The sequence below is a fragment of the Musa acuminata genome, chromosome BXJ2-4 (genome assembly GCF_036884655.1).
Source record: "Musa acuminata AAA Group cultivar baxijiao chromosome BXJ2-4, Cavendish_Baxijiao_AAA, whole genome shotgun sequence".
Lineage (NCBI taxonomy): Eukaryota > Viridiplantae > Streptophyta > Magnoliopsida > Zingiberales > Musaceae > Musa > Musa acuminata.
Window position 1 is genome coordinate 28,817,094 of NC_088341.1, and position 23,836 is coordinate 28,840,929.

At 37.4% G+C, this 23,836-nt stretch overlaps 1 protein-coding gene across 1 annotated transcript; it reads right to left on the bottom strand.

The window, feature by feature from the left end:
• Positions 1-17,012: 17,012 nt before the first annotated feature.
• On the bottom strand, positions 17,013-22,537 carry LOC103981930 (auxin response factor 18). Its single transcript, XM_009398698.3, has 6 exons — positions 21,928-22,537; positions 21,709-21,762; positions 20,417-21,582; positions 18,391-19,307; positions 17,789-17,854; positions 17,013-17,316 (listed from the first exon to the last, which is right to left on the bottom strand). Exons 3-6 carry the CDS (start codon positions 21,545-21,547, stop codon positions 17,268-17,270), a joined length of 2,163 nt encoding a protein of 720 aa, XP_009396973.2. The 5' UTR covers positions 21,548-21,582; positions 21,709-21,762; positions 21,928-22,537; the 3' UTR covers positions 17,013-17,267.
• Positions 22,538-23,836: the final 1,299 nt, after the last annotated feature.

Consider the following 23,836-nt stretch of genomic DNA (forward strand, 5'->3'; position numbering starts at 1 on the left):
ACGTCAACTAGAGGCCTTCCTTCAATAGGCGAAGGCCAACCACTCTTTTACAGTTTTACTCATTTTGATGGGCTTAGGAGACAACCCTTACAGAATTTTCTCTCCTCTCTTTAAAGCTGAGAACTTGGAAGAAAAGAGGGAGAAGAACTTTTGGCCTTTACAACAATTTTGAGCTCTAAAAATCACAGAACAAGATCAGGATTTCGGTGTATGTTGTGTGTTTTCAGTGCTGAAAGGGTGGGGTATTTATAGGCCCCAACCCAGTTCGAATTTGGAGCTCAAAACTGTCAATTCCCGGAATTCTAAGATCTGGCGGTTGCACCTCCTGACTGAGGTGGTTGCACCGCCTGACAGAGCTCGAAGACTGAGCCTCTGGGCGGTGCCACTTCCTGTCAAGGGCGGTTGGACCTCCTGCCAGAGCTCGAAGACCGAGCTCAGGCGGTGCCACTGCCTGACTGAGGCGGTTGCACCTCCTGCCAAAGCTCGAAGACCGAGCTCAAGCGGTGCTACCTCCTGTCAAGGGAGGTTGCACCACCCAGTCTCTCTCGGAGACTGAGCCCAGGCGGTGCCACCTCCTGGCTGGGGTGGCTGCACCGCCCAGTCTCGCTCGGAGACTTAGCCCAGGCGGTGCCACCTCCTGGCTTGGGTGGTTCAACCGCCTGGCAGAAATTAGGGTCCGAATGGGTTGATCCATTCGGCCCAATTTGGGTTTTTCAGGGGCCCAATTGCCCCAAGATTAAGTTAATGGGATCACCTCCCATTTCCAACTTAATCATTGTGCTAACTACGATATTCCCTAAGACAATTACTGCAACTTGCTCCGGTGCGTCAATCGCTTCTTCCGGCGAGCTTCCGGCGAACTTCCGTCGATCATCCGATGAACCCTCGGTGATGCTCCTGCGGACTTCCGGAAAACTCCTGGACTTGCGACGATCCACTTGGCGAGTTCCGACGAGCTTCTTTGGCAAGCTCATGGACTTTTCGGATTTGTTCCCGCAGAACCTCCGACGATTGTCCGAACTTCCGTCGAACTCTCGAACTCCCAACGTGATCATTGTCTTGACTCCGGCGCAACTCCTGCTACATGTCTTACTTTCATCGTAGTTAATCCTGCACACTTATCTCAACATATAGATTAGATAACAAATGACAATTGTCTTCATCATCAAAATCCGAGATTCAACAATCTCCTCATTTTTGATGATGACAATCAATTGATAATGGAGTTAACCTTAACTCCCCCTGTCTATATGCCATACTTGAGATAAGTCATTCTTGAATTCAAAACCTTTGAATTCAAGAGACATATTGATAAGTTAAAATCATTTAAACTTATCAATACTCCCATCATGATGTATCTCTCTGAAGATGATGTCAAGGCTTGACATTCATTTTCAAATTTTACATTACAAGTTTGAATGATGGTAATAGTAGTAATTCATCATATTGTAAGATATCAACATGTAAAACTGCGAAGTAAGATTTTGATATCATTACATGATGCACACATTTCAAATGTTTTCGCAATTATTGCATTTCATCACATGGTAAGATATCAATATGTAAAATTACGATGCAAGTTTTTTGTTTGATATCTTGACATGATACAAACAAGGCATAATGCAAATTATAGCAATCATAGCATCTCTTGGTGATGTAAGCATGGCATTAATACTCATATATTTCTCCCCTTTTGTCATCAACAAAAAGCATGGTAGTTGTGATACCAGGAGAACAATATAAGCAAATTTTGAGCATAAGTGTGATAGTCGTTCATGCCTTTACTAGGTTCATGTTATTTTCCAATAGTAAGTGATAGGAAATCAATTGTGCAAGCATATAAAGGAAATCATGATATGTAGATTGCTTTGAATACTTCTTCCTTTTTATTTGTTATAATCTTTTTGCATGAAGGAGGAAGGCCATTTGTGATACCAGCTATTTGTGAGTTTACTTTGAGTGAAGTTAAAACCGATGAGAGATTAAATCATGCTTCAGGTATCAAGAACATTATCATCCATATTTCAAGATGGAATTCATAAGTAGGAATCATTTCATCAAATCCATTTCAGAAAAATATTTTTCATATAAGTGTATGAGAAAATCCGATTTTTAGGATACCAATTGTTAAGCGAATCCGAAAATGAAATTAACACTTTCATGCATTCGGACAAGACTATGCTATAGATTTTCAAATACAATCATGAAGACAAAACATGCTTATTGTTATGGAAATTTTTGTATTCAACACATAATTTCCAACATGTTATTTAGGCATGTAATGACAATCAAGTGATTTGATCATTCAATTAAGTCCGAAAAATAATTTTAACTAGTTTATGTATTCGGACACATCAACATTCCTAATTCTCTTCTTATGAAATCAAATTATTCTTCACTTAGAGGTTTTATAAAAATATCAGCTAATTGATGTTTAGTATCAATGAACTCTATGATTACATCATGATTAGTAACATGATCTCGTATAAAGTGATGTCTAATATCAATATGTTTTGTTCTTGAGTGTTGTATAAGATTCTTTGTTAAGCATATTGCACTTGTGTTATCACATTTAATGGGAATATTTTTAAGATGAACTTTATAATCTTCTAAGGTGTTTTTCATCCATACAACTTGTGCACAGCATGCACTTACTGCAATATATTCAGCTTCGGTTGTTGATAGTGCAACCGAGTTTTGTTTCTTAGATGACCAGGAAACAAGGGCATGTCCTAAAAATTGACATGTTCCTGATGTGCTTTTTCTATCTAGTCTACAGCCAGCAAAGTCCGCATCAGCATAAGCAATTAACTCAAGATTCTCTGATTTTGGGTACCATAATCCTAGATTTGTGGTACCATTAAGATATCTAAGTATTCTTTTAACTGCTTTGAGATTAGATATCTTAGGGTTTGATTGAAATCTAGCACAAAGACCTACACTGAACATGATATCTGGTCTAGTTGCAGTGAGGTAAAGTAAACTTCCTATCATACCCCTATAAGTTTTTTGATCGAAGCTTTCTCCACTTTCATCAATTTCTAACTTAGTGGAGGTGCTCATAGGAGTGTTAATAGCTTTTGAGTTATTCATATTAAACTTTTTTAGCAAATTCATAGCATATTTAGTTTGACTAATAAAGATGTCATTGCTTAGTTGTTTGATTTGTAAGCCTAAGAAAAATGTTAATTCTCCCAATAAACTCATTTCGAATTCAAGACTCATAGTTTTAGCAAAAGATTCACAAAGAGATTCATTCGTAGAACCAAAGATAATATCATCAACATAAATATGAACAATGAGAAACTTATTTTCAAAATTCTTGATGAACAATGTAGTATCAACCTTGCCTTTCGTGAAATTATTTTCAATAAGAAAAGAACTAAGTCTCTCATACCAAGCCCTCGGAGCTTGTTTTAAACCATAGAGAGCTTTAGTTAATCTAAACACATGATTGGGGAGGTTATTATTTTCAAATCCAGGAGATTGTTCAACATAGACTTCTTCGGAAATAAAGCCATTAAGAAAAGCGCTTTTAACATCCATTTGAAACAACTTAAAATTATTACTACTAGCGTAGGCAAGGAGCATCCTTATGGCTTCTAATCGAGCCACAGGAGCGAAGGTTTCTTCGTAATCGATACCTTCTTCTTGGTTGAAACCTTTGGCGACTAATCTAGCCTTGTTTCTAACCACGATACCATATTCATCTTGCTTGTTTCTAAAAACTCATTTAGTACCAATAACTAAATGGTCAGTTGGCCTAGGAACAAGCTTCCACACCTCATTTCTCTCAAATTGATTTAATTCATCTTGCATTGTGATAATCCATGAATCATCTTTCATGGCTTCGTCAACACATTTGGGTTCAATTTGGGAGAGAAAAGCGGTGTTGGCACAAAATTTTTTAAGAGAATATCGTGTTTGAACCCCCTTTGATGTGTCTCCTAATATTAGCTCCTTAGGATGAGCATCTACATACTTCCAATCCTTGGGTAAGGATGTTTCGGAAGTGGATGCATCCAAGTTGCTAGTTGGAGACGGGGTTTCATTTAAATTCAAGGAATCAAAATTAACATCATCATCAAAATCATTTTTCCTGATTTCAGAAATCTCATTGAAAATAACATGAATAGATTCTTCAATAATTAAAGTTCTTTTATTGAAGATACGAAAAGCTTTAGAAACCGAAGAATAACCAAGAAAGATTCCTTCATCGGATTTAGCATCAAATTTTCCTAAGTTATCCTTTTCATTCAGGATAAAACACTTACACCCAAAGACTTTAAAATATGAAACATTGGGTTTTTTGTTGTTCCATAACTCATAGGGAGTTTTGGTGAGTAAGGGTCTTACTAGAACTCTATTCAAAATATAGCATGTAATGTTTACGGCTTCGGCCCAAAAATATTTGGGTAGGCTATGTTCATTCAACATAGTTCTTGTCATTTCTTGTAAATTTCGATTTTTTCTGTCTACTACTCCATTTTGTTGAGGATTTCTTGGAGTAGAGAAATTATGGTTGTATCCATTGAGTTCACAAAATTCTTGAAAATCATGGTTTTGAAATTCACCACCGTGATCACTTCTAATTGACGAAATCATAGAACCCTTCTCATTTTGAACAAGTTTACAAAACTTGGTAAAATATCTAAAGCATTCATTTTTCTATTTGAAGAAGTAAGTCCATGTATATCTGCTATAGTCATCCACAATGACGAAGGCCTATTTGCTACCTCCTAGGCTTGATGTAGAGATTGGTCTGAACAAGTCCATATGGATCAATTGTAAGGGCCTAGAGGTGCTTATTTGATTCTTAGATTTGAAACTACCCTTAATTTGTTTACCTAATTGGCAAGCATCACATACATTATCTTTGATGAACTTGATATGAGGAATTCCTCTTACAAGTTCTTTAGATGATATTTGAGTGATTAGTTTCATGCTAGCATGACCTAATCTTCTATGCCATAGCCAAGCATCCTCATTCAAAACCGAAAAACACATTTCATTACACAAATCATTGATGTCGATAGTGTATACGTTATTTTGTTTTAATGCAATCATAGACGTGTTTTTGTGTGGTTTTTCAATGATGCAAGCATTAGATTCGAATCTGGCAATATATCCTTTATCACATAATTGACTATTACTCAAGAGGTTATGTTTTAAACCATCAACTAACAAAACATCTTCAATAAAGAAGTTGGATTTGTTACCTATGGTTCCTTTGCCAATGATTTTACCCTTGTTGTTGTCTCCGAAGATGACATAGCCTTCATCTATACTAGTGAGCTTAGAGAATTGAGATGGATCTCCGGTCATATGCCTTGAGCATCTACTATCAATGTACCATCTCTTGCTCCTAGATTGCGATGGTATAGGTTTCTACAAGAAAGGATGATCTTTAGGTACCCATTTGCTTTTGGATGCCTCAAAAATAGATCTACATTGTTTATCATGTTGCATAGAATTTATCATGGTTCCTTTAGGAACCTAAATTAATTTGTTCGGACTAATTTTCTTGAATGGACAATAATGCATTTTGTGTCCAAGTTTGTAACAAAAGTTGCATTTGCTTTGGTGTCGAACATGTAAGATGGGGCCTTTTATGAATGTGGTTGGATTTTGGTGAGGACTTCTCACAAATCTGATTCCACTTCTTTTGGGAACGTGACCCTTGTTTGTAAGGATCATGTTCAATGACTTGCTACCAACCTCGAATTTCTTCAAGGTGTCCTTAAGTAGTAAGTTTTCCTTTTGGAGAGTTTCTAGATCATGGCATTTTATGCATGAACCTGAACTATCATGATATTCAGTTTTTAACTTATCAAAATTACAAGTAAGACTATCATGCTCCTTTTTTAGCAATTTATATTTTCTACTAATAATCTTGCATTCATCAAATAAGTCATGGAAGGCATTTAATAATTCATCAAATGATAAATCTGCATCTATTAAATTTGTTACCTCCTCTCCGATGGCCATTAAGGCGTAATGAGCAACTTGCTCGGTGTTGGACTCCTCTTCTTCGGACGCGCTTGAGTCATCCCACGTTGCTTTGAGCGCCTTCTTCTTTGATGTTCTCTTTTTGACTTGGGGACAATCACTTTTGTAGTGTCCCGACTTTTTGCACTCGTAGCAAATAACTTGGTCCTTCTTAGGTTCAAGTTTATTTTTTGTGTCATTCTTAAACTTGTTTCTTTTAATGAATTTTTTAAATTTTCTTATTAGAAGTGCCAAGTCATCGTCACAGTCCTCATCACTTGAGTTTTCTCTCAAGTGGTCTTCTAAAGTTCTGAGTGTCATATCCTTCATGTTCTTTGGAAGGATATCTTCTTGCTCTTCATGAGCTTTGTAAGTCATCTCGTAGGTCATTAATGACCCGATTAGTTCTTCAAGAGGGAAGTTGTTTAGATCTTTCGCCTCTTGAATAGCAGTGACTTTAGGATCCCAACTCTTAGGAAGGGATCTTAGAATCTTATTTACGAGCTCAAAATCCGAAAAACTTTTTCCGAGTCCTTTTAGGCCGTTGACGACATCCGTGAAACGGGTAAACATGTCGCCAATAGTCTCACTCAGTTTCATCCGGAAAAGTTCGAAAGAATGTAACAAAAGATTGATTTTTGACTCTTTCACTCTACTTGTGTCTTCATGAGTCACTTCGAGTGTGTGCCAAATATCAAATGCGGTTTCACAAACCGAAACACGGTTGAAATCGTTTTTATCAAGCGCACGAAATAAGGCATTCATAGCCTTTGCATTAAGAGCGAAAGCTTTCTTCTCCAATTCATTCCAATCGATCATTGGAAGAAAAGACTTCGAAAATCTATTTTCGACAAGATTCCAAAGTTCAAAATCCATAGAAATAAGAAAGATCCTCATTCGGGTCTTCCAATAGGTGTAGTCCGTCCCATTGAACATGGGTGGACGTGTAATAGAATGGCCCTCTTGGTTTCCGGCGTATGCCATCTCTCTTGGGTTTTAATCCGTTTGAGAGTTAACCCCGCTCTGATACCAATTGTTAGGATCAAGAGCACTAAGAGGGGGGGGGGGTGTGAATTAGTGCAGCGGAAAACCTTCTACGATTAAATCAAAAACTGCGTTCGTACGTTAAAAGTGATTTTGGTAAGAAAGTTGATTCGTAAATCACTTTAACTTTTGTTTAATCGAGATGCAGCAAAGATATAAATGCAGTTTGCAGTTATGATTCAAATCAGATAGTAGGCGCAAACTGAAATATGATATTCGTATGAAAAAAAAACTGATTTACGTCTAAATGCTGATTCGTAAATCACTTGATTAAGCGAGATGCAGTTTAAGCAAGGATATAAAGGCAGTTTGCAGTTATAATAGAAATCAAAACGTAAACACAAACCGAAATATGATGATCGTACGATAAAACTGATTTACGTCTAAATGCTGATTCGGAAGGTGCAAAGCTTGAAACCCGATCGTATATGCGTAGAAAGCAGTAAGCTTTTGAGGAGGTTTGCAGTAAAGATAATATGCTCAAAGTAAATGCAAACCAAGATTTAGAGTGGTTCGGTCAATCTTGACCTACTCCACTTTTGGCTTCCTCCACCGACGAGGTCACCGACATCAACTAGAGGCCTTCCTTCAATAGGCGAAGGCCAACCACCCTTTTACAGTTTCACTCCTTTTGATGGGCTTAGGAGACAACCCTTACAGAATTTTCTCTCCTCTCTTTAAAGCTCAGAACTTGGAAGAAAAGAGGGAGAAGAACTTTTGACCTTTACAACAATTTTGAGCTCTAAAAATCACAGAACAAGATCAGGATTTCGGTGTATGTTGTGTACTTTCAGTGCTGAAAGGGTGGGGTATTTATAGGCCCCAACCCAGTTCGAATTTGGAGCTCAAAACTGTCAATTCTCGGAATTCCGGGATCTGGCAGTTGCACCTCCTGACTGAGGCGGTTGCACCGCCTGGCAGAGCTCGAAGACTGAGCCTCTAGGCAGTGCCACCTCCTGTCAGGGGCGGTTGCACCTCCTGCCAGAGCTCGAAGACCGAGCTTAGGCGGTGCTACCTCCTGTCATGGGAGGTTGCACCGCCCAGTCTCGCTCGGAGACTGAGCCCAGGCGGTGCCACCTCCTGGCTGGGGTGGTTGCACCGCCCAGTCTCGCTCGGAGACTTAGCCCAGACGGTGCCACCTCCTGGCTTGGGCAGTTCAACCGCCTGGCAAAAATCAGGGTCCGAATGGGTTGATCCATTTGGCCCAATTTGGGTTTTTCAGGGGCCCAATTGCCCCAAGATTAAGTTAATGGGATCACCTCCCATTTCCAACTTAATCATTGTGCTAACTACGATATTCCCTAAGACAATTACTGCAACTTGCTCCGGTGCGTCAATCGCTTCTTCCGGCGAGCTTCCGGCGAACTTCCGTCGATCATCCGATGAACCCTCGGTGATGCTCCTGTAGACTTCCGGCAAACTCCTGGACTTGCGACGATCCACTTGGCGAGTTTCGACGAGCTTCTTTGGCAAGCTCATGGACTTCTCGGATTTGTTCCCGCAGAACCTCCGACGACTGTCCGAACTTCCGTTGAACTCTCGAACTCCCAACGTGATCATTGTCTTGACTCCAGCGTAACTCCTGCTGCATGTCTTACTTTCATCGTAGTTAATCCTGCACACTTATCTCAACATATAGATTAGATAACAAATGACAATTGACTTCATCATCAAAATCCGAGATTCAACAATTGTTTCGCCCAAAGGAAATTTTTGATATGCATTTACAGTTTATTTGCAAGTCAGAATCTGATTTATGCAATGGTCATTTATCCCATCATTCGCATGCCTCGTTTGTTTCCTTATTTATCAGATTAAACTTCTCGATACTGATTGATTTTTCCATATGACCTTTATTATTGATTTTTATAGTATATTATGATGGAGAAAAATATTTTATGACCTTTATTATTGATTTTTCATATTATGATTATATTTATTTATGCATAAAAAATATGAATGAATGAATGGATGCTTTTAGGTGTACATTAAGGAGGTTTAGAGGTAATTAGATAAAAAACATTAAAAACTATAAGATCAAATAGAGATGGTGAGTATTATTATAGGTATAATAAATTAGAACAATGTCAAGATTTATTTGTCAAATTCTTTGAAAGTCATGACATATGTGCTTAATATACTGTCAGGTACAATGCAACCAAATGGTATAATAGCAAAAAGGCATAACCATATCTTGATGGATATGGTTAAGAGTATGTTAAGTCATTTACCTTTACCCATTTCATAATATACATATAATATATATATATATATATATATATATATATATATATATATATATATATATATATATAAAATAGAGTTTTTAATAATATAGTTTTAAAGATTTTATTTGAAATATGAAATAGGAAGACATCTAATTTAAAAGCACAAGTAAGAAATTATAATTTATAAGAAAGAAATTTATATTTTAGAAAGACCAATGGATTTTTCATTGGTTATCTAGAAAAATCCAAATGATATAGATGTTATTATCCTAATTATAGTCCAAAAATTATAGAAACTAAGAATACTATATTTATTCGAAATGATGAGATTAGTATGAGTGGTGAATCATGAAATGTGGTTATTCAAGAAATTCAAATTGAAGTACCTTTACTAGTAGCTAAAGTAGTCGTTGTTCCGTCAATTATTCAACAATAAATAAATGATCAACCATTTCATAATGAATTATCATGCATAAATCTACAGCAAGTGAATTATAAGGAATAATATTAAGGAGATCTTAATGATAAAAAAATATCAGCTATTCTCAATGATTATTTGATCTATTTACAGAAGTTATAAAATGACTTCGGTATATATGATAATCTGGTTTCCTTTTCACAAGTCACTAAAAGTATAAATTTTAAAAATTGGATCGATGATATAAAAAAATAATTGAAATCGATGAATAAAAATTTAGTTAGGGACTTTGTTGAATTGTTTGAAGGACATAAAAATATCGATTGTAAATAGGCCACCAAACAATACCCAAATGATAATATTGAAAAAGTATAAAATCAAACTTGTTACTAAAGGTCTCACTAAAATATGTAGCATTGACTACAAAGATACTTTTTCACCAAATAACTTATTCACTAAATCTCTAGAAAAGATTCTTTTAGAATTATTATGATTTTAATAGCTCATTATAACTTAGAGTTATACCAAATAAATGTGAAAATTATTTTTCTAAATGAGAACTTAGAGAAAGTAGTTTACATGGACCAACTTGAAGGATTTCAAGTTAAAGGGAAGGAACATATGGTCTGTAAAATTAAGAAATTAATATATAGATTTAAATAAGATTTTGAATAATGATATCTTAAGTTTAATGATACTATAATTTTTTTAGATTTAAAAAATATTATTAATCAATGTATACATATAAAGGTCAATGGCGGTAAGTTTTTCTTTTTTATTCTATATATTGATGATATTTTGTTTGTTACTAATAATTTTGATTTATTATATGAAACCATAAAATATCTCTCTAAGAATTTTTGAAATGAAAGATATGAGAGAGGCAACCTATGTGATAGGAATTAAAATATTTCAGGATAAACCATAAGAATTGTTTAGGTTGTGTTAGAAAGTAAATATTAATAAAGTTTTTAAGGGATTTAAGATGAAAAATTGTTCAATGGATAAATTTAACTGTCCAAATAATGAATTAGAATGAGAACAAATAAAAAGAATTCCTTATACATATATTGTGGAAGCTTAATGTATGTCGAAACTTGAATCAGGCCAGAATTTTACTATCAGAATATTGGGCAAGTATCAAGGTAATCCTGAAATAAATTATTAAAAAGTTACAAATAAAATATTAATATACTTAGAAAGACTACATGCTTACTCATAGGAGATCAAATGATCTTGAAGTGATTGGATATTTAAATTCAGATTTTGTTGGATGTGTTAATATAAAAGAATTTATTCCTTGAAATTTGAGGAGCAATTTTAAAGAAGAGTGCAAAGTAGTCTATCATTGCCAAGACACTATAGAAATCAAAGTTTGTGACATATTTTGAAGTCATAGTTTATGGATTATGATTACAAAATTTTATTTCAGAATTTAGGATTGTCGAAAGCATTACCAAGCTATTGAAAATTTATTTTGATAATTCTACAGTAATATTCATCCTAAAAATGATAAGTATTATAAGGAGTACTAAACATATGGAAGTAAAATACTTGATTATAAAAAAGGAATTTCTGTCAATTGAATACATTAGCACGCTCTTATGATTATAGATGTATTAACAAAAAGATTGTCTCCCAAGTTATTTAATAAATATGTCAAAAGACTGCATAATACATTATTATTGATATTATGTTATGTTCATGAATAATTATTTGACACTCTAAGCTCATTTATGTGTTTATAATTTATTCTATTTTTTACATTGTGTACAACTTGGCCAGATTTATCTTTAATAAAGATACTATCATTGGACCATTATGAAAAAATCATAGTGAATTATGTTAAATAAAAAACTAATGTTGTGATACGTAGAAAGAAATATATCGAATTTTAGAATTAATATGACTCATGTATCCTTTTTGATTCCTTTGATATTAATGATGATTTAATAAATTACTTAAATTCTATTGATTAATGAGGAAGATAAATCTGAATTGAATTGTCATATTTATTAATGATAAAGAATGTTAGTCTTAGGTAGATGTATTTTCGAAATGGATATTATGGTTAGATATTAATCCTGAATTAATGTCTTGATAAAAAAAGCACCCTTTGTGTTTCTATTAATTCAAAACTTGTTTCTATTAATTCTATAGAATAGTATTTCAAAGTAAAGAAGTAATCCCTCCGAATCTATTTATAGAGGTGTTTGTATTTCGAGTTGTATCATATGGATAAATCAGCTAACTTATTAATTTGATTCTTAAGTCTAAGTTACTGATAGTTGATTGTCTTAGTAGCTACAAGATGATTATTTGATAGAGTTCTTTCAAATAGGACTGTAGGAAAATGACAATATAACATTATTGAACAGTTAAAAGTTGATACTTTGAATATTGTTGTATTCAACATTTTCAAGCTTCTCAAGTCAAGCAAACAAATTGATCTTGGTGGATTGCTTTGTCCATCATTTGTTTCATGCCAATTTGTTAGCATTAATGAGTTGATGCAGAAGTGGGCATCCACATGGAATAGCGTAGAAGTTATGTCATACCGAATGTGCTCATCGTCTTCCAATGTTTTATTTCGTTTATTCTCTTTTACTGTCTTAAATAGAACTATAATTAAATATATATGATTGAATAGTTTATAAACTTTGAAGAAGTTTAAGAATTAAAACTATAAAATTAAGATAGTTTATGAGTGCATCGAAATGTTTGAATCTCGATTATGAAACCAATTGATAATTGTTTATGTTTAATTTGTATTTTGAGCGACGCAGGATGCTTAGATCAAGATGAGACAATTAAAGTAGAAAGAATCATATTGGGCCGAGGAACATGTTAAAAGATTGGACGTCGAGCCAGAGGATCGGTCGACGTATCGACAGAAGGCTTCGGGCTATGGATTCAGGCATCGGGCTAAAAAGAGCGGATATTGCGCCAAGGATATCGGAGTTGCGGAGTCAACTGGCCAATTGGGCAATAGGTTGCAAGAGAGGACGATGCGCCGAAGATTCGGACGAAGCGTCGAGGGACCAATGACATGCCGGACAACATGATTAATGCTTAGTAATGATTGTCTATATCGAAATGTGTTTTACATATACAGGATTAACTACAATAGCAAGGCATGAAGCAAAATGAAGTCTCGGAGTCAAGGACGCGATTTCATTGAGAGTTCGAGAGTTCGTCAGAAGTTCTGGCGAAACCAACCGAGAAGTCTTAGAGCTTGCTAGAGAAGCTCGTCGGAACCCGCCAAGAAGATCATCGTGAAGTCCAGGAGCTTACCGGGAGTCCGCGGGAACATTGCCGAGAGTTCATTGGAAGTTCACCGGAAGCTCGCCGGAAGAAACCAAGACGTAGGGACTTGTTTAACTTAGCAAATGTCTTAGGAATCGTAGTTAGTACGTAATTGGGTTTGGATTTGGGCCAACCCAATTAGGGGTCAGCTAGGCCTATGTAAGGATTATGTTGGGCCCAATAAGAGGGCCAAACAGTGTCCCAAGAAGTCTCACCGTCGTTGCATAGTCTTTGAGACTATATCAGGCGGTGGTACTGCCAGTCTAGGTGGTTGTACTGCACCTGACAGGGTGCCAGGCGGTAGTACCGCTAAGCACTACCCCCTAGGCGGTGGTTCCGCTAAACTGGGCGGTGGTACTGCCTAGGGCAATATCAGTGTCAGACTGACATTGAGCGGTGGTACCGCCCGTGCTCGGGAAACCCGGGATGGGAAAGTTTTAAGCTCCAAGTTTAAATCAACTTGAAGCCTATAAATACTCCTCTCATCCCTGGTTAAAAGACATAAGCACAAAGTATTCAAAAGTGAGAAAATACTACTGCAATCTCTTTAGAAATTCTCTCCTCCACTCTAAGTTTAGAATCCTGTAAGAGGAGTGTGAGTGCTTATAAGGGTTGTCACCCAAACCTGTGAAAAGGAAAAGAGGGGTGTAAAAGGTAGTTAGTCTTCATCTATTGAAGGAAGACCTCTAGTGGACGCTGGTGACCTTATCGGAGGAGGAAGCTGAAAGTGGATGTAGGTCACATTGACCGAACTACTCTAAAATCTTGTTTGCATTTCTATTATTATCATTTATATACTGCAAACTACTTTACTTAGTTACTATGCTTCCGTACGCTTTTAAGTTAAGTTTCCGAAATCGTTTACAACGTAGATTTTATCGTAGGAAAGTTTTTGAAGACATGATTTTTCAGCTGCACTAATTCACCTCCCCTCTTAGTACCGACCTCTTGATCTACTATCACGTACAAAATATTTTAATTCAAAACTCGGAATTGACGACGTCAACATGTTAGAGAATAGAATTCGATTAAAATTAAGTCCAGAACTAACCAACCACAGTTCTTGATACTCCCAAAACATCCTCCAAATGCCATTCGTTTAGTGATTGGAGGACGTTTTGAATGATTTCAAAACAGCAGTTTTCTTAAATATTTGAATGATTTCAAAGGTCAAATGATAAACGATAAATTGTCTCATCAATCAATAATAAATCTGAAAATATTTGATGAACTATGATGGACCGGCCCAGCCTGGCCTTTTGCCATTCCGAACTATTATCCCACCTGGTGGTGGTGGGTGATGATGATAGTTGTGTTGAGAATTGGCACCATATCATTGCCACAGCGATTGGGAATTGGCATCATATCATTGCCACCACTTAGATTGATTGGTGATAAGTTAACATTTGATTTGATGGTTATTGGTGCTAAGTTCATGAGGTTAAAAATAAGAGTGATCCGATGAGTTTATAAGCTCTTGATTCGCTTATTTCTCAATTAATATAGGATTAAATATTCTTATCAATTAATTAAATGCATGGGTTCTACATAAAATCATGTATTATTTCTCATCTATGATAATGGCCAACAATATAATACAATATTCGACAAAAATACTTTATATTTAAATCTTATTTTAGCTATGTATTAAGAAAATAAAACTGATTGTTATAAGTAAGTTTCAGTCAAACTGATCAAAGTTTCAAGTCATATACTAATTTTATCCAAAAATTTAAATTTTTATATTACAGGTCAAAGTTAATATATGTAAGTTGACTCTTTTGATTCTTAGCTATATGGAATTATGCTCTTAGTATATCTCTTTTTATTTTATGTACATGAATATTTTTAATAATTTCATTATATATATGTGTGTTGATTATTTTTTTGTTACTCTTGAGGGTTCATACTTAGTTTGTATTTTTTTTAATGCTATGAGATAATTCACTCATTCACATCTACTCATTCAATTAAACCCTAATATGATTGGCTCAACTCATTTTTCTAACTTTTTTTTTTTTACTCATTCAAACCAAATTTTATCTAACAACTTTAAAAGTTTATAAATTATGAATCAAACCTAATACATGTAACTTGAGACTCTCCTCTCAATATATATCTTTTGATCTCATACATATAAATATTTTTAATACTCTAATCAAACTAAGTTATACATATTGGATTTAAATCGATCTATCAATTTAAGTTTTATCGTTTGCGGTATAATCTGATGGGTTAAATATAAATTGATGTAAGATTAATATGATTCCACACTTCTTTTCTATATCAACTGCAAAGCTATTGAATTAACTCAACTCAAGCACAAATCTTTTTGTACACCTTTTCAAATAAATCTTTAAAAAACTTATTCTTTTTCTCGCATCGTAGAAATACACATGATATTTATATAATAATTAAATTTTAATTTTTAAAATATTCTTTCTTTATAAGGAGTCCTTCTATAGTTATGTACTAACATTCCTTCTAAAACATTTGGCTCTAAAATCCCAAAAAATATATCATCCAAAAAAAAAAATTACATGTATAATCTTAAAATCTTCAGTTTTGTAGTATTTCTTTGGATCTCTTTTTCTTTTTTTTACCATGTATTTTTATTTTTATTTTTTCTGGTGGTCTATATTTTATTATTTCTACCATCTTTTTTGCCGTATGAACAATTTGGCACAGAAGAAACAAAAAAAGTGTTATACACAAAAGTTTGAGAAGCTGGAAACCGATAGCGACCCTAAATCACCCCCACCCCACAAGACAGCCTTCTCTTAGTCCACATCTCATCTTGTTCTTCGAGCTACGGGAGTCAATGTCTCGGCTCTGACCACACGGGAAAAGACATCACAGCAAGTTAAAAAAAGCTTTCTTGTAACGAGTGCCATATCCTTGAGATGGCACAAAGCTGCAAACGCGGATCAGGTCGACACCTTTGACTTGTGTCACACTGCCGTCGAGGCCAAGGCCGCAGCAGCACCGCTTCCCAAACGGGACGTTACGGGAGCCGAGAAGGCGAGAGAGGGGGCAGATTCCGCGGACCGGAACGGCTCAGGAACCGGATCGGTCGGCCGGGAACGAAGCCCGAACCGGACACGGTTGATGTCACACTGCCTCGGCACCCCATGTCGTGTCCCTCTCGCCGTGTTGGATCTTTCAACGCCCAAGCTTCGTTTTGTGCTGCGAGAGGAGGGAGGCCAAGGGCGTGGTGGTTTAGGCAAGTGCTTTGGGTTTACCATGTTGTTTCAAGGCACTGAATGCAAAGTGGCATTTGTTTCTGTGCACAGCATTCGAGGACGTCTTTGACTCACCCAGCCAGTCTCCAACAGACAAATATAGATCATGATGTCGCTATAAAACATGGAAGAAATCCATAAATAAAAACGAGGATGGAAGTAAGTAATGCGTGTGTCCCCGATTCAATTCCCTCTTCCTCGTTGCTTGTGCCGCGCCTTGAACTACGGCGCTACCACCGTTCCCGGTCAACGGACAGGCGGGGCCCACAAGACGGCGTCGCTGACCTGTCCCACACGTGCGGGTCGGACCGCACGGCTACCGGTCCGGTCCGGGCCTATAGCATTCAATTTCGTATGTTTTGTTATTATAATCGTGTCGGTTCGGCGATCCCCAAGTCTGACGCAGTAGTTTATTCCCTATCCCTACGGTTGCGCCGAGGGAGATGGGAAGAATTCGCGGTGCAGTCTTCGACGAGGCTCCTATTTAATTCTGTGTGTTTCTGATGGGATTCTTACTATTATAATCTTGGAATCAAATCATATGAGATTTACGTGCTGATTAACCTCATGTCACATCTGCTGGTTACTGTGTTCATGACCAACGACACAGCAGTTGGGAAACATTCTTCGGTGGAGCATTCTTCAGTGCATTGGTCTCTTGATGAAGGAAACACCGTCGCCAATTGAAGAGAATGCTACCTACCTCGTTCGACAGCAACATTTGATGAAATAGAAAGTTGCAAGTAAGTAGATCCACGATGGTTATTGATAAGGACAATTTGCATCTACGTCCTTCAAAGCAAACATGCTAATCTTGCTTGAAAAACACAGTTCGAAGAGTGCGCTACTTAGCTATTACAGGTTCACAAACGCAAAGAAAAGCTCGAAACAGACCGTCTATCACTTGGCAAACAAGGAGACAAAATGAAGAAGCAACAACCAGCATTAAGGGTTTGTTGAATACATTCTCTACTCGATTTGTATTTCTTCCAACTCCAGACAACTAAACAAAGTCCATGCAGCTCCCCACGGCTTTGTGAATCAACTGCAGCACTGTAGGTTTGTGCTGAACGATCCTGGTAGCATCGATCTGAAAACCAAAAAAAATAACAATTCCAATCGATCAAAGACACCAACATGTCTCAGAAGCCAAATGTTCCTTTGAAGACTATTGTCTTTTGAACTAACAACAACCATAACCAGGTTCTTATCAGGTTCATCAAGAAAAGAAATAGACTTTACCTCTATGAATAACCAAGATACAGATGAATGTTCAAGTAGAGTTTATAACCTCCATATATCTACTATACAAAAAAGGACATCAGAAAGCTTGCACTTTCTGAAAGCATCAAAGCAATGCCCAGGAGAAAAAGGAAAAAAAAAGAATAGTCCTGTAGGTAAATTAATCTGACATAAATGACCAACGCTCGAAAGCTCATCTCAAACAAAATGATAGATAAGACTGGATTCTGGATCTTAAAAATACTTGGAAGGAAAATTGTCCAAGGAGGAACACTGAACAAGATGCTTATTTAAAAGTAAATTCTGACAATTTTTCCTACCTTCCTATGTTATCACTGCCCGAATCTGTTAATATTGTCAGCCTCCGTGCCGTTTTCATAAAGTCACTGCAACAAGACCAGAACAAGTTCCATCAGAAAAACACTCTTGGGTCAAAAAGACATGTTCACATTTCTTAAACAAATGAGTGCCTCCTATCACATAAACACAACTGAAAGTGCAGCCCACGAAAAAACAATATCTGTGACATAGTCCATGGAAAGAAAGAAGTTACAACCAATTACAGACTGAAAACTATGACACAGTTTGTGAAACTCTACAAATTTGAACTGGTGTACTAAAACAAGCTAACTAATCTCATGGATCCCTTAATAAGACTCAAGTTGAAGTCATCAGTTATAGAACCATACCACGGGTTGAACAGGCAAACACAAAGAAATCAAGTGGGAAAAAGCAAGAATTAAATAGGTGTAATGTTCAGCGAAATTAGGCAAAAGACCCAATTTATGGAAGAGGGATGCAGATTGTTAAGTATGGTCTAAACATATAAATGTTCTTCAACAATGAAATGACAATCTAAAACCACCACAAGAGAGAATGGACACTCCAAAATCTTGATTGTTGCTGTTATCGGAATCCTAACCTGAAAGGTTCATCTCCAGTGAGTTTAACTGCACCAGCCGCATCCTTATAAATCACATGGCTCATCATCTCAGATTTCTCAATCCCAAACATGTCGGCTAGCCTTCTGTATAGTTCTTCATAAGAACCAAACACAGAGAGATCAAGGGTGCGGCCAACATCATCTGATTCCATAAAAACCTTGCAATGTCCAGTCTCCAGACCAAGGTCTGATGAATGGTGATCCCCGTACCACTCAAATCTGTTACAAGATGAATTATCCACAGCCACATTTTTGTTAGTTGCAGAACCAGATGCTTCTGGAAATTTGGTTGTCTTCTCTAGATTCCCATCAGGAGAACTGTATCCAGTGGCTCCAGGGGAGACCATATCCCCAGAGTTGCTCAGAGAAATTTGCTCCTCGGTTAGTATTGGCTTCCCAAAAAGCATTAATTGTTGTGGCTTTGCATTGCAGGGATTCTTTATGCTTTGGGAAGTATTGCCAATTGTTAACAAACAAGAAATGTTTTTATCAATGGCAGGACTATCAACGGCTACACCTGCTGATATTCTTGAGAGTGAAGATGTGTGATTAAGGCGGTGAAAGCCAGCATGGAACAGACCTGACTGCAGTTTGTTATGGTGGAGATCTGATAAAGATATACCAAATTGAGAATGCCTGGCTCCCTGTATGCCTGCAGGAGTACTGTCTGGGAAACAGAATAGAGGACTGGTGCAGTGACCAAGGGGATTTCCGGGGAACATTGGTGTTGAAAGTTGGCCTTCAAGGGGAAAATCAGGGTGTTGAGGGATGCGGAGCTTTTTCCTCGGCGGAGAGAAGGGAGCAAGATGGATAGCTGGCATGTTTGAGACCAGTTCAACTAGCCATGGGTTCACACGGTTCACATTTTGTAACAGATCTGGTTCATCCCATGTGACCTGCAAAGGCAGTTTGAATGATGGTTACATTTCAGCAGGGAAGTGCAGGAACAGAGAGAGAATGAAACTAAGAAAAAACAACCAGAAGTCTTAAGTCATAAAGCAAATAATTCATTTCTAGTATATGCAAAGCATGATAGTGCAAACATTTCTGGGTAATACACAAAATACAATGAAAACTTACAGAAAACAAAATATAACTTGTCAAAAGCAGCAACATAACTATTTGAGAACGAGAGGTATCAAATGCATGAAGCCTTGATGGATTTTTTTTCCCTTTTTCTTGTTTCCTAGACTGGCATATTCTAAATCAATTTTCTTTGTGTCCAACTAGAAAGCACAAGACATTTTCTTGATGTTTCTACTGAGATACTATATGTCAAAGGAGACAAGCAACCTTCTGCCAGGTATCTTTTGAAGAGACTTCCTTTACGCAAAGTCATTATTGGCTTATCACTAATTGAAGAAATCCAAGTGCTACAACATAATGATTTATAAATAGATGAATCATTGACAAATGATTCAAATTAGAAACAAATTTTACAGTAAATTTGTGAATTTTGTTAGGTGGGTTCCACAAGGAGCAAGGATGTACGACACTGAAAGAAATCAATCATCAAGATATATGTTCAAGGGACCTCATTCATCATGCCTACTAAGATAGCCATTACTTATGCTCCAGAACTAGAAACTCCATCTGGTGCCTCCATCGGTGGCATGATTATCCGAGAAACATAATGCCTATAATCCAAAATCAACATTAATAATAAGCAGATAATCATAGGTACAACCACGCGAAAAGGGACCATAAACAAGAAAAGAGGCTAACTAACAAATCACAAGCACAATTAGTATGGGAATGGAAGTAGAGAGAAGGAAAACTATTAACCATTAACCCTAATTTAGCTTGTGCTACATCAATTAAGCTATTGATCAGAACAATGAGGTTTACATATCAGAAAGGTGAATAGGAAGGTTTTCAACAAAAAGAGATCAAGCACAGAAACTATGAATAATCTGTAAAAGATAAAAGAAAATGAACAAACAAATTAACACTATAGAATAACAAAATTATGTATCTTATTTTTAATGACCTATAAAGAGGATACCTGCAGAAGTCTCCAAGGCGAATTAGGCCACCGTACAGGATCTGCAATCTGAACAGAAGATATCGTCCCCATGAACCAACTAATCCGCGAGGAATCCTCAGTTTCAAAAGCCATCTTAAATCTCATCCCTGGACACCATTGGATCCTCATTGCAGCTTTTACTGATGCAGCCTTCACACAGAACTCTGGTGTACTTGCTCTAGGATAATACACAACCTCAAAAGGTTGCCCATTAGCTGCAAGTGTTGCTGCCTCGATGACAGAATCTGCCCTTACTCTTCCACTAATCCTCATAGCCCCACCAGCACCACCACCATTGCCATTTCCCCTCATCAATTTATTTTCTTCCTCCCTTAGGAAGACAGAGAAGCCCCCATAGCTAGATGCACAATTCCCACCCGGTGGGTTCCATCCTGATGGGATATCTGGTCCCCCACCAATCCCACCTCGTTTAGCCCGTCGGATTCCCACACAGAGATCCCCATTCTCTGTTCTCAAGAACACAATTGAATCGCCTGCCACAAGCTTCTTCTGGTTAACAAAAGTGCTCCACCCAGTTGTCAGCAAATGCCGACGAGGTGTCCCCCTGTATATGTGCCTAAACTTCCAAATCTCACCATGCACATCCTTTGCAAGCACGGTCTGCACAGGAGGGTCAGCCGAGTAGTCCAACCTCGGGAAGATGGTCTCAGCACAGTAACGTGGGACAGAGAAGCCCCCACCATTATTGGCATCCGATTGTGTCAAAGTCTTGGCAAAAGATGCCGGCTTTTCTTGTACATCAACTCCATTTATACTGAGACCCAGTCCATCATCTTCTCCAAAGTCTGGCTCGTTGGGTCTCAGTGGAACCAGGCTGATTTTTGCAAACACCTCGTCAGTCTCCAGATCAGCCATAAATTTCACAGCAGTTACACAGCAAAGGATCAGAGGTGGGATTCGCTGGGAGGTCCCAAAATCCACAAGGCCTTGGGCATGCTCCGTGTGACCCTGTGGGAAGTAGTAGACCTTGGAGTTCACTGCTGGCATCTGAACCATTCCACCGGCGCAGGCATGCCACAGCTGGGAGTCCAGGCACTTGTCACTTTGCTTCATTGATGATTCTTTCATCGATTTGCTAAATGTGAGCATGGGCAAGAGCAATTCTAGCTAGTTTCAAAAGAATGCTGCAAAAAAGAAGAAAAAAGGAAAGAAGAAGAAAATTCTACTGGTTTCAGGCACAAGTTCTACAGAAAGAACTACATCAGGAAAAGGAAAAACATGAGATACAGCAAGGTTCCAAAAATTCTCACCTTTTAGCCAACCGATGTATAGATTCAAAAGACTCCCACCCTTTTCGCGATCTCCTGAAGATAAGGAATCAAAACAGGACTTAGGATCCCTAAGCTACAAGAACAAAGTGACCCAAAAGTAACCCCGAAGGTGGGTGGGATTCTGATACCTAAAAGAAAGAACAAAACCTAGAACTCATTCGGAACCGCAGTAATCAATAAATCGAATCAGTTTCTTACCTTTCGGTGCGCAGAACTGCTTGGAGAGCAGAAAAATCAGATTAAAGTGGAGAACCGATCGACTCCACTTGTCCTCGTACTTCCCTTCAGAATAGCCCAACAATCTGAAATCCGAGTCACCTCCACCGAACACCACTCCCTCCCTTCTCCACGACACCTAAGGCACAAACAGGAAACAAACACCCCACAACTCAACTAAACGCCTCGATACTACACTCCCGAACCCTACAAAACCCAGTCCATGACTACCGAAATCCCTATCTTAAACCGAAAAATCTCAACTTTCGAAACAAAATAGCACCATTTCTTCACCCATGACTCCAACGGCCCGAGACGGACACAAATCCACCACCAAAGACCGCAGGTATCATCTATTCTAACTCCAGATTCAGCAGACAACACTGCAAAAGGCGGAATATTTCTCCTTCTTCGTCCTCTCCCGACTAAGATCCACCCGATTCCAGCGAGAATTCAGAGGGCATCGCCCCCGAATCCGTTGCTAATCAAAAGGGAAGAGAGAGAAAGGGATCGCCGCACTGGTACCACTCTCTCCTCAGATCTTAATGTAAAGAGCCCTCTCCGCCCGTAAAAAATAGAACCCCAGAATGAGACTTTTGCATATATATTCTCACCAAGATCGAAATAATGTCGTTGCCCCTTCTCAGGGGTAATATGCAATAATTTCTAGAACTGTTCTCACTCCTATATATATATATATATATATATATATATATATATATATATACGAAATTAAGATCTTCTACGGGGGTATGTTAAAAAAAAAACCGAGAACAAAAAAGAAATAGAGAGAATTATTATTGATGTCATGTCGCTGTCATGGACACTGTAGAAGTGGCAGTAGAGGCATGGGAGGCAGGATCAGCTGTCCTGTGCGTCTACGCTGCGCATCTTGCAAGGGGATCCTCTGTGCGACGCGTGTACCGTCTCGGTTTCGCGCTCTGGACCACTCCGATCTTTTGGTCGGCGGACGGTTCGCCAATTCCTCGCCGATCCGGAGGACTCGGGAGACGCGCGTTTTCTTCCACGAACCGCCGGTGTTGGGAGACGGCAAAACCTGTTTCAGTTTTGGCAGTAATCTTGAAGAAGAATCAAAAACCCAAAATCCATCGAGAGACGACTAAGTGTTGTTTTCTTCATCACACTCGAGTCTGCTGGATGAACACAGTGAGAAGTTGTCAAGTTTCTTGAAAGGTTTGACCTTATCTCATAATTGATTGTCAAGCTGACACCAGATTATGTAGCATGATGTCAAATTTGAAGTCAGTGAAAATTTTATGATACATTTTTCTTTATAGACTTGGGTTTATGAATTAATTTGAGGAATTTTAGATCATTAATTAGCCTTTTTAGTTTTTCGTGACATTTTTTTCTCTAATTATCTAATTAACGCGACATCATCATAATTTGTTTTATATTCTATGCATCACACAGCTTCTCTTCCTAGTTATTCTATAACCTAATCGTTGATTAGAATTCCCAGTTTTATATATCAACGTTCTTCGAGTTATTCACTGGCATTTATCTGCTCGTAAATTAAGCTCATAAACTGAGGTGCAAATCGAAACTTTAAAATCTAGATTAAAAAGCCATAGTATTTAACTTGAAGATACAAACCAAAAGCTATCATCTTAAAAACCTTGTACTTGTTAATTATATTGTTAGGTTTAAGTGCAATAAATCACTTCACATGTCACAGATGAACACTGAGGTTTGACTTCCGTTTCTCAATAACCCACCATTCTACTTCTGAAAGATCAATCAGATGTTACACATGTCGGATGATGGTGCAATCTAGCTTTCTTGATTCAAGGATAAGATATCCCTTAAGATTATGTCTTGTTTCGATGGCACCTATTAGAATGATCCTTAATAGTATGGATAAGTCTTA

Bases quoted from the DNA above. Each gene is read 5' to 3' on its own strand.
- LOC103981930 (XM_009398698.3), bottom strand. From the start codon at position 21,547: ATGCTCACATTTAGCAAATCGATGAAAGAATCATCAATGAAGCAAAGT. The intron at 17,855-18,390 runs GTTAGGATTCCG...GTCTTGTTGCAG, and splicing joins ACTGGAGATGAACCTTTCAG to TGACTTTATGAAAACGGCAC. The intron at 17,317-17,788 runs GTAGGAAAAATT...TTTGGTTTTCAG, and splicing joins GGCAGTGATAACATAGGAAG to ATCGATGCTACCAGGATCGT.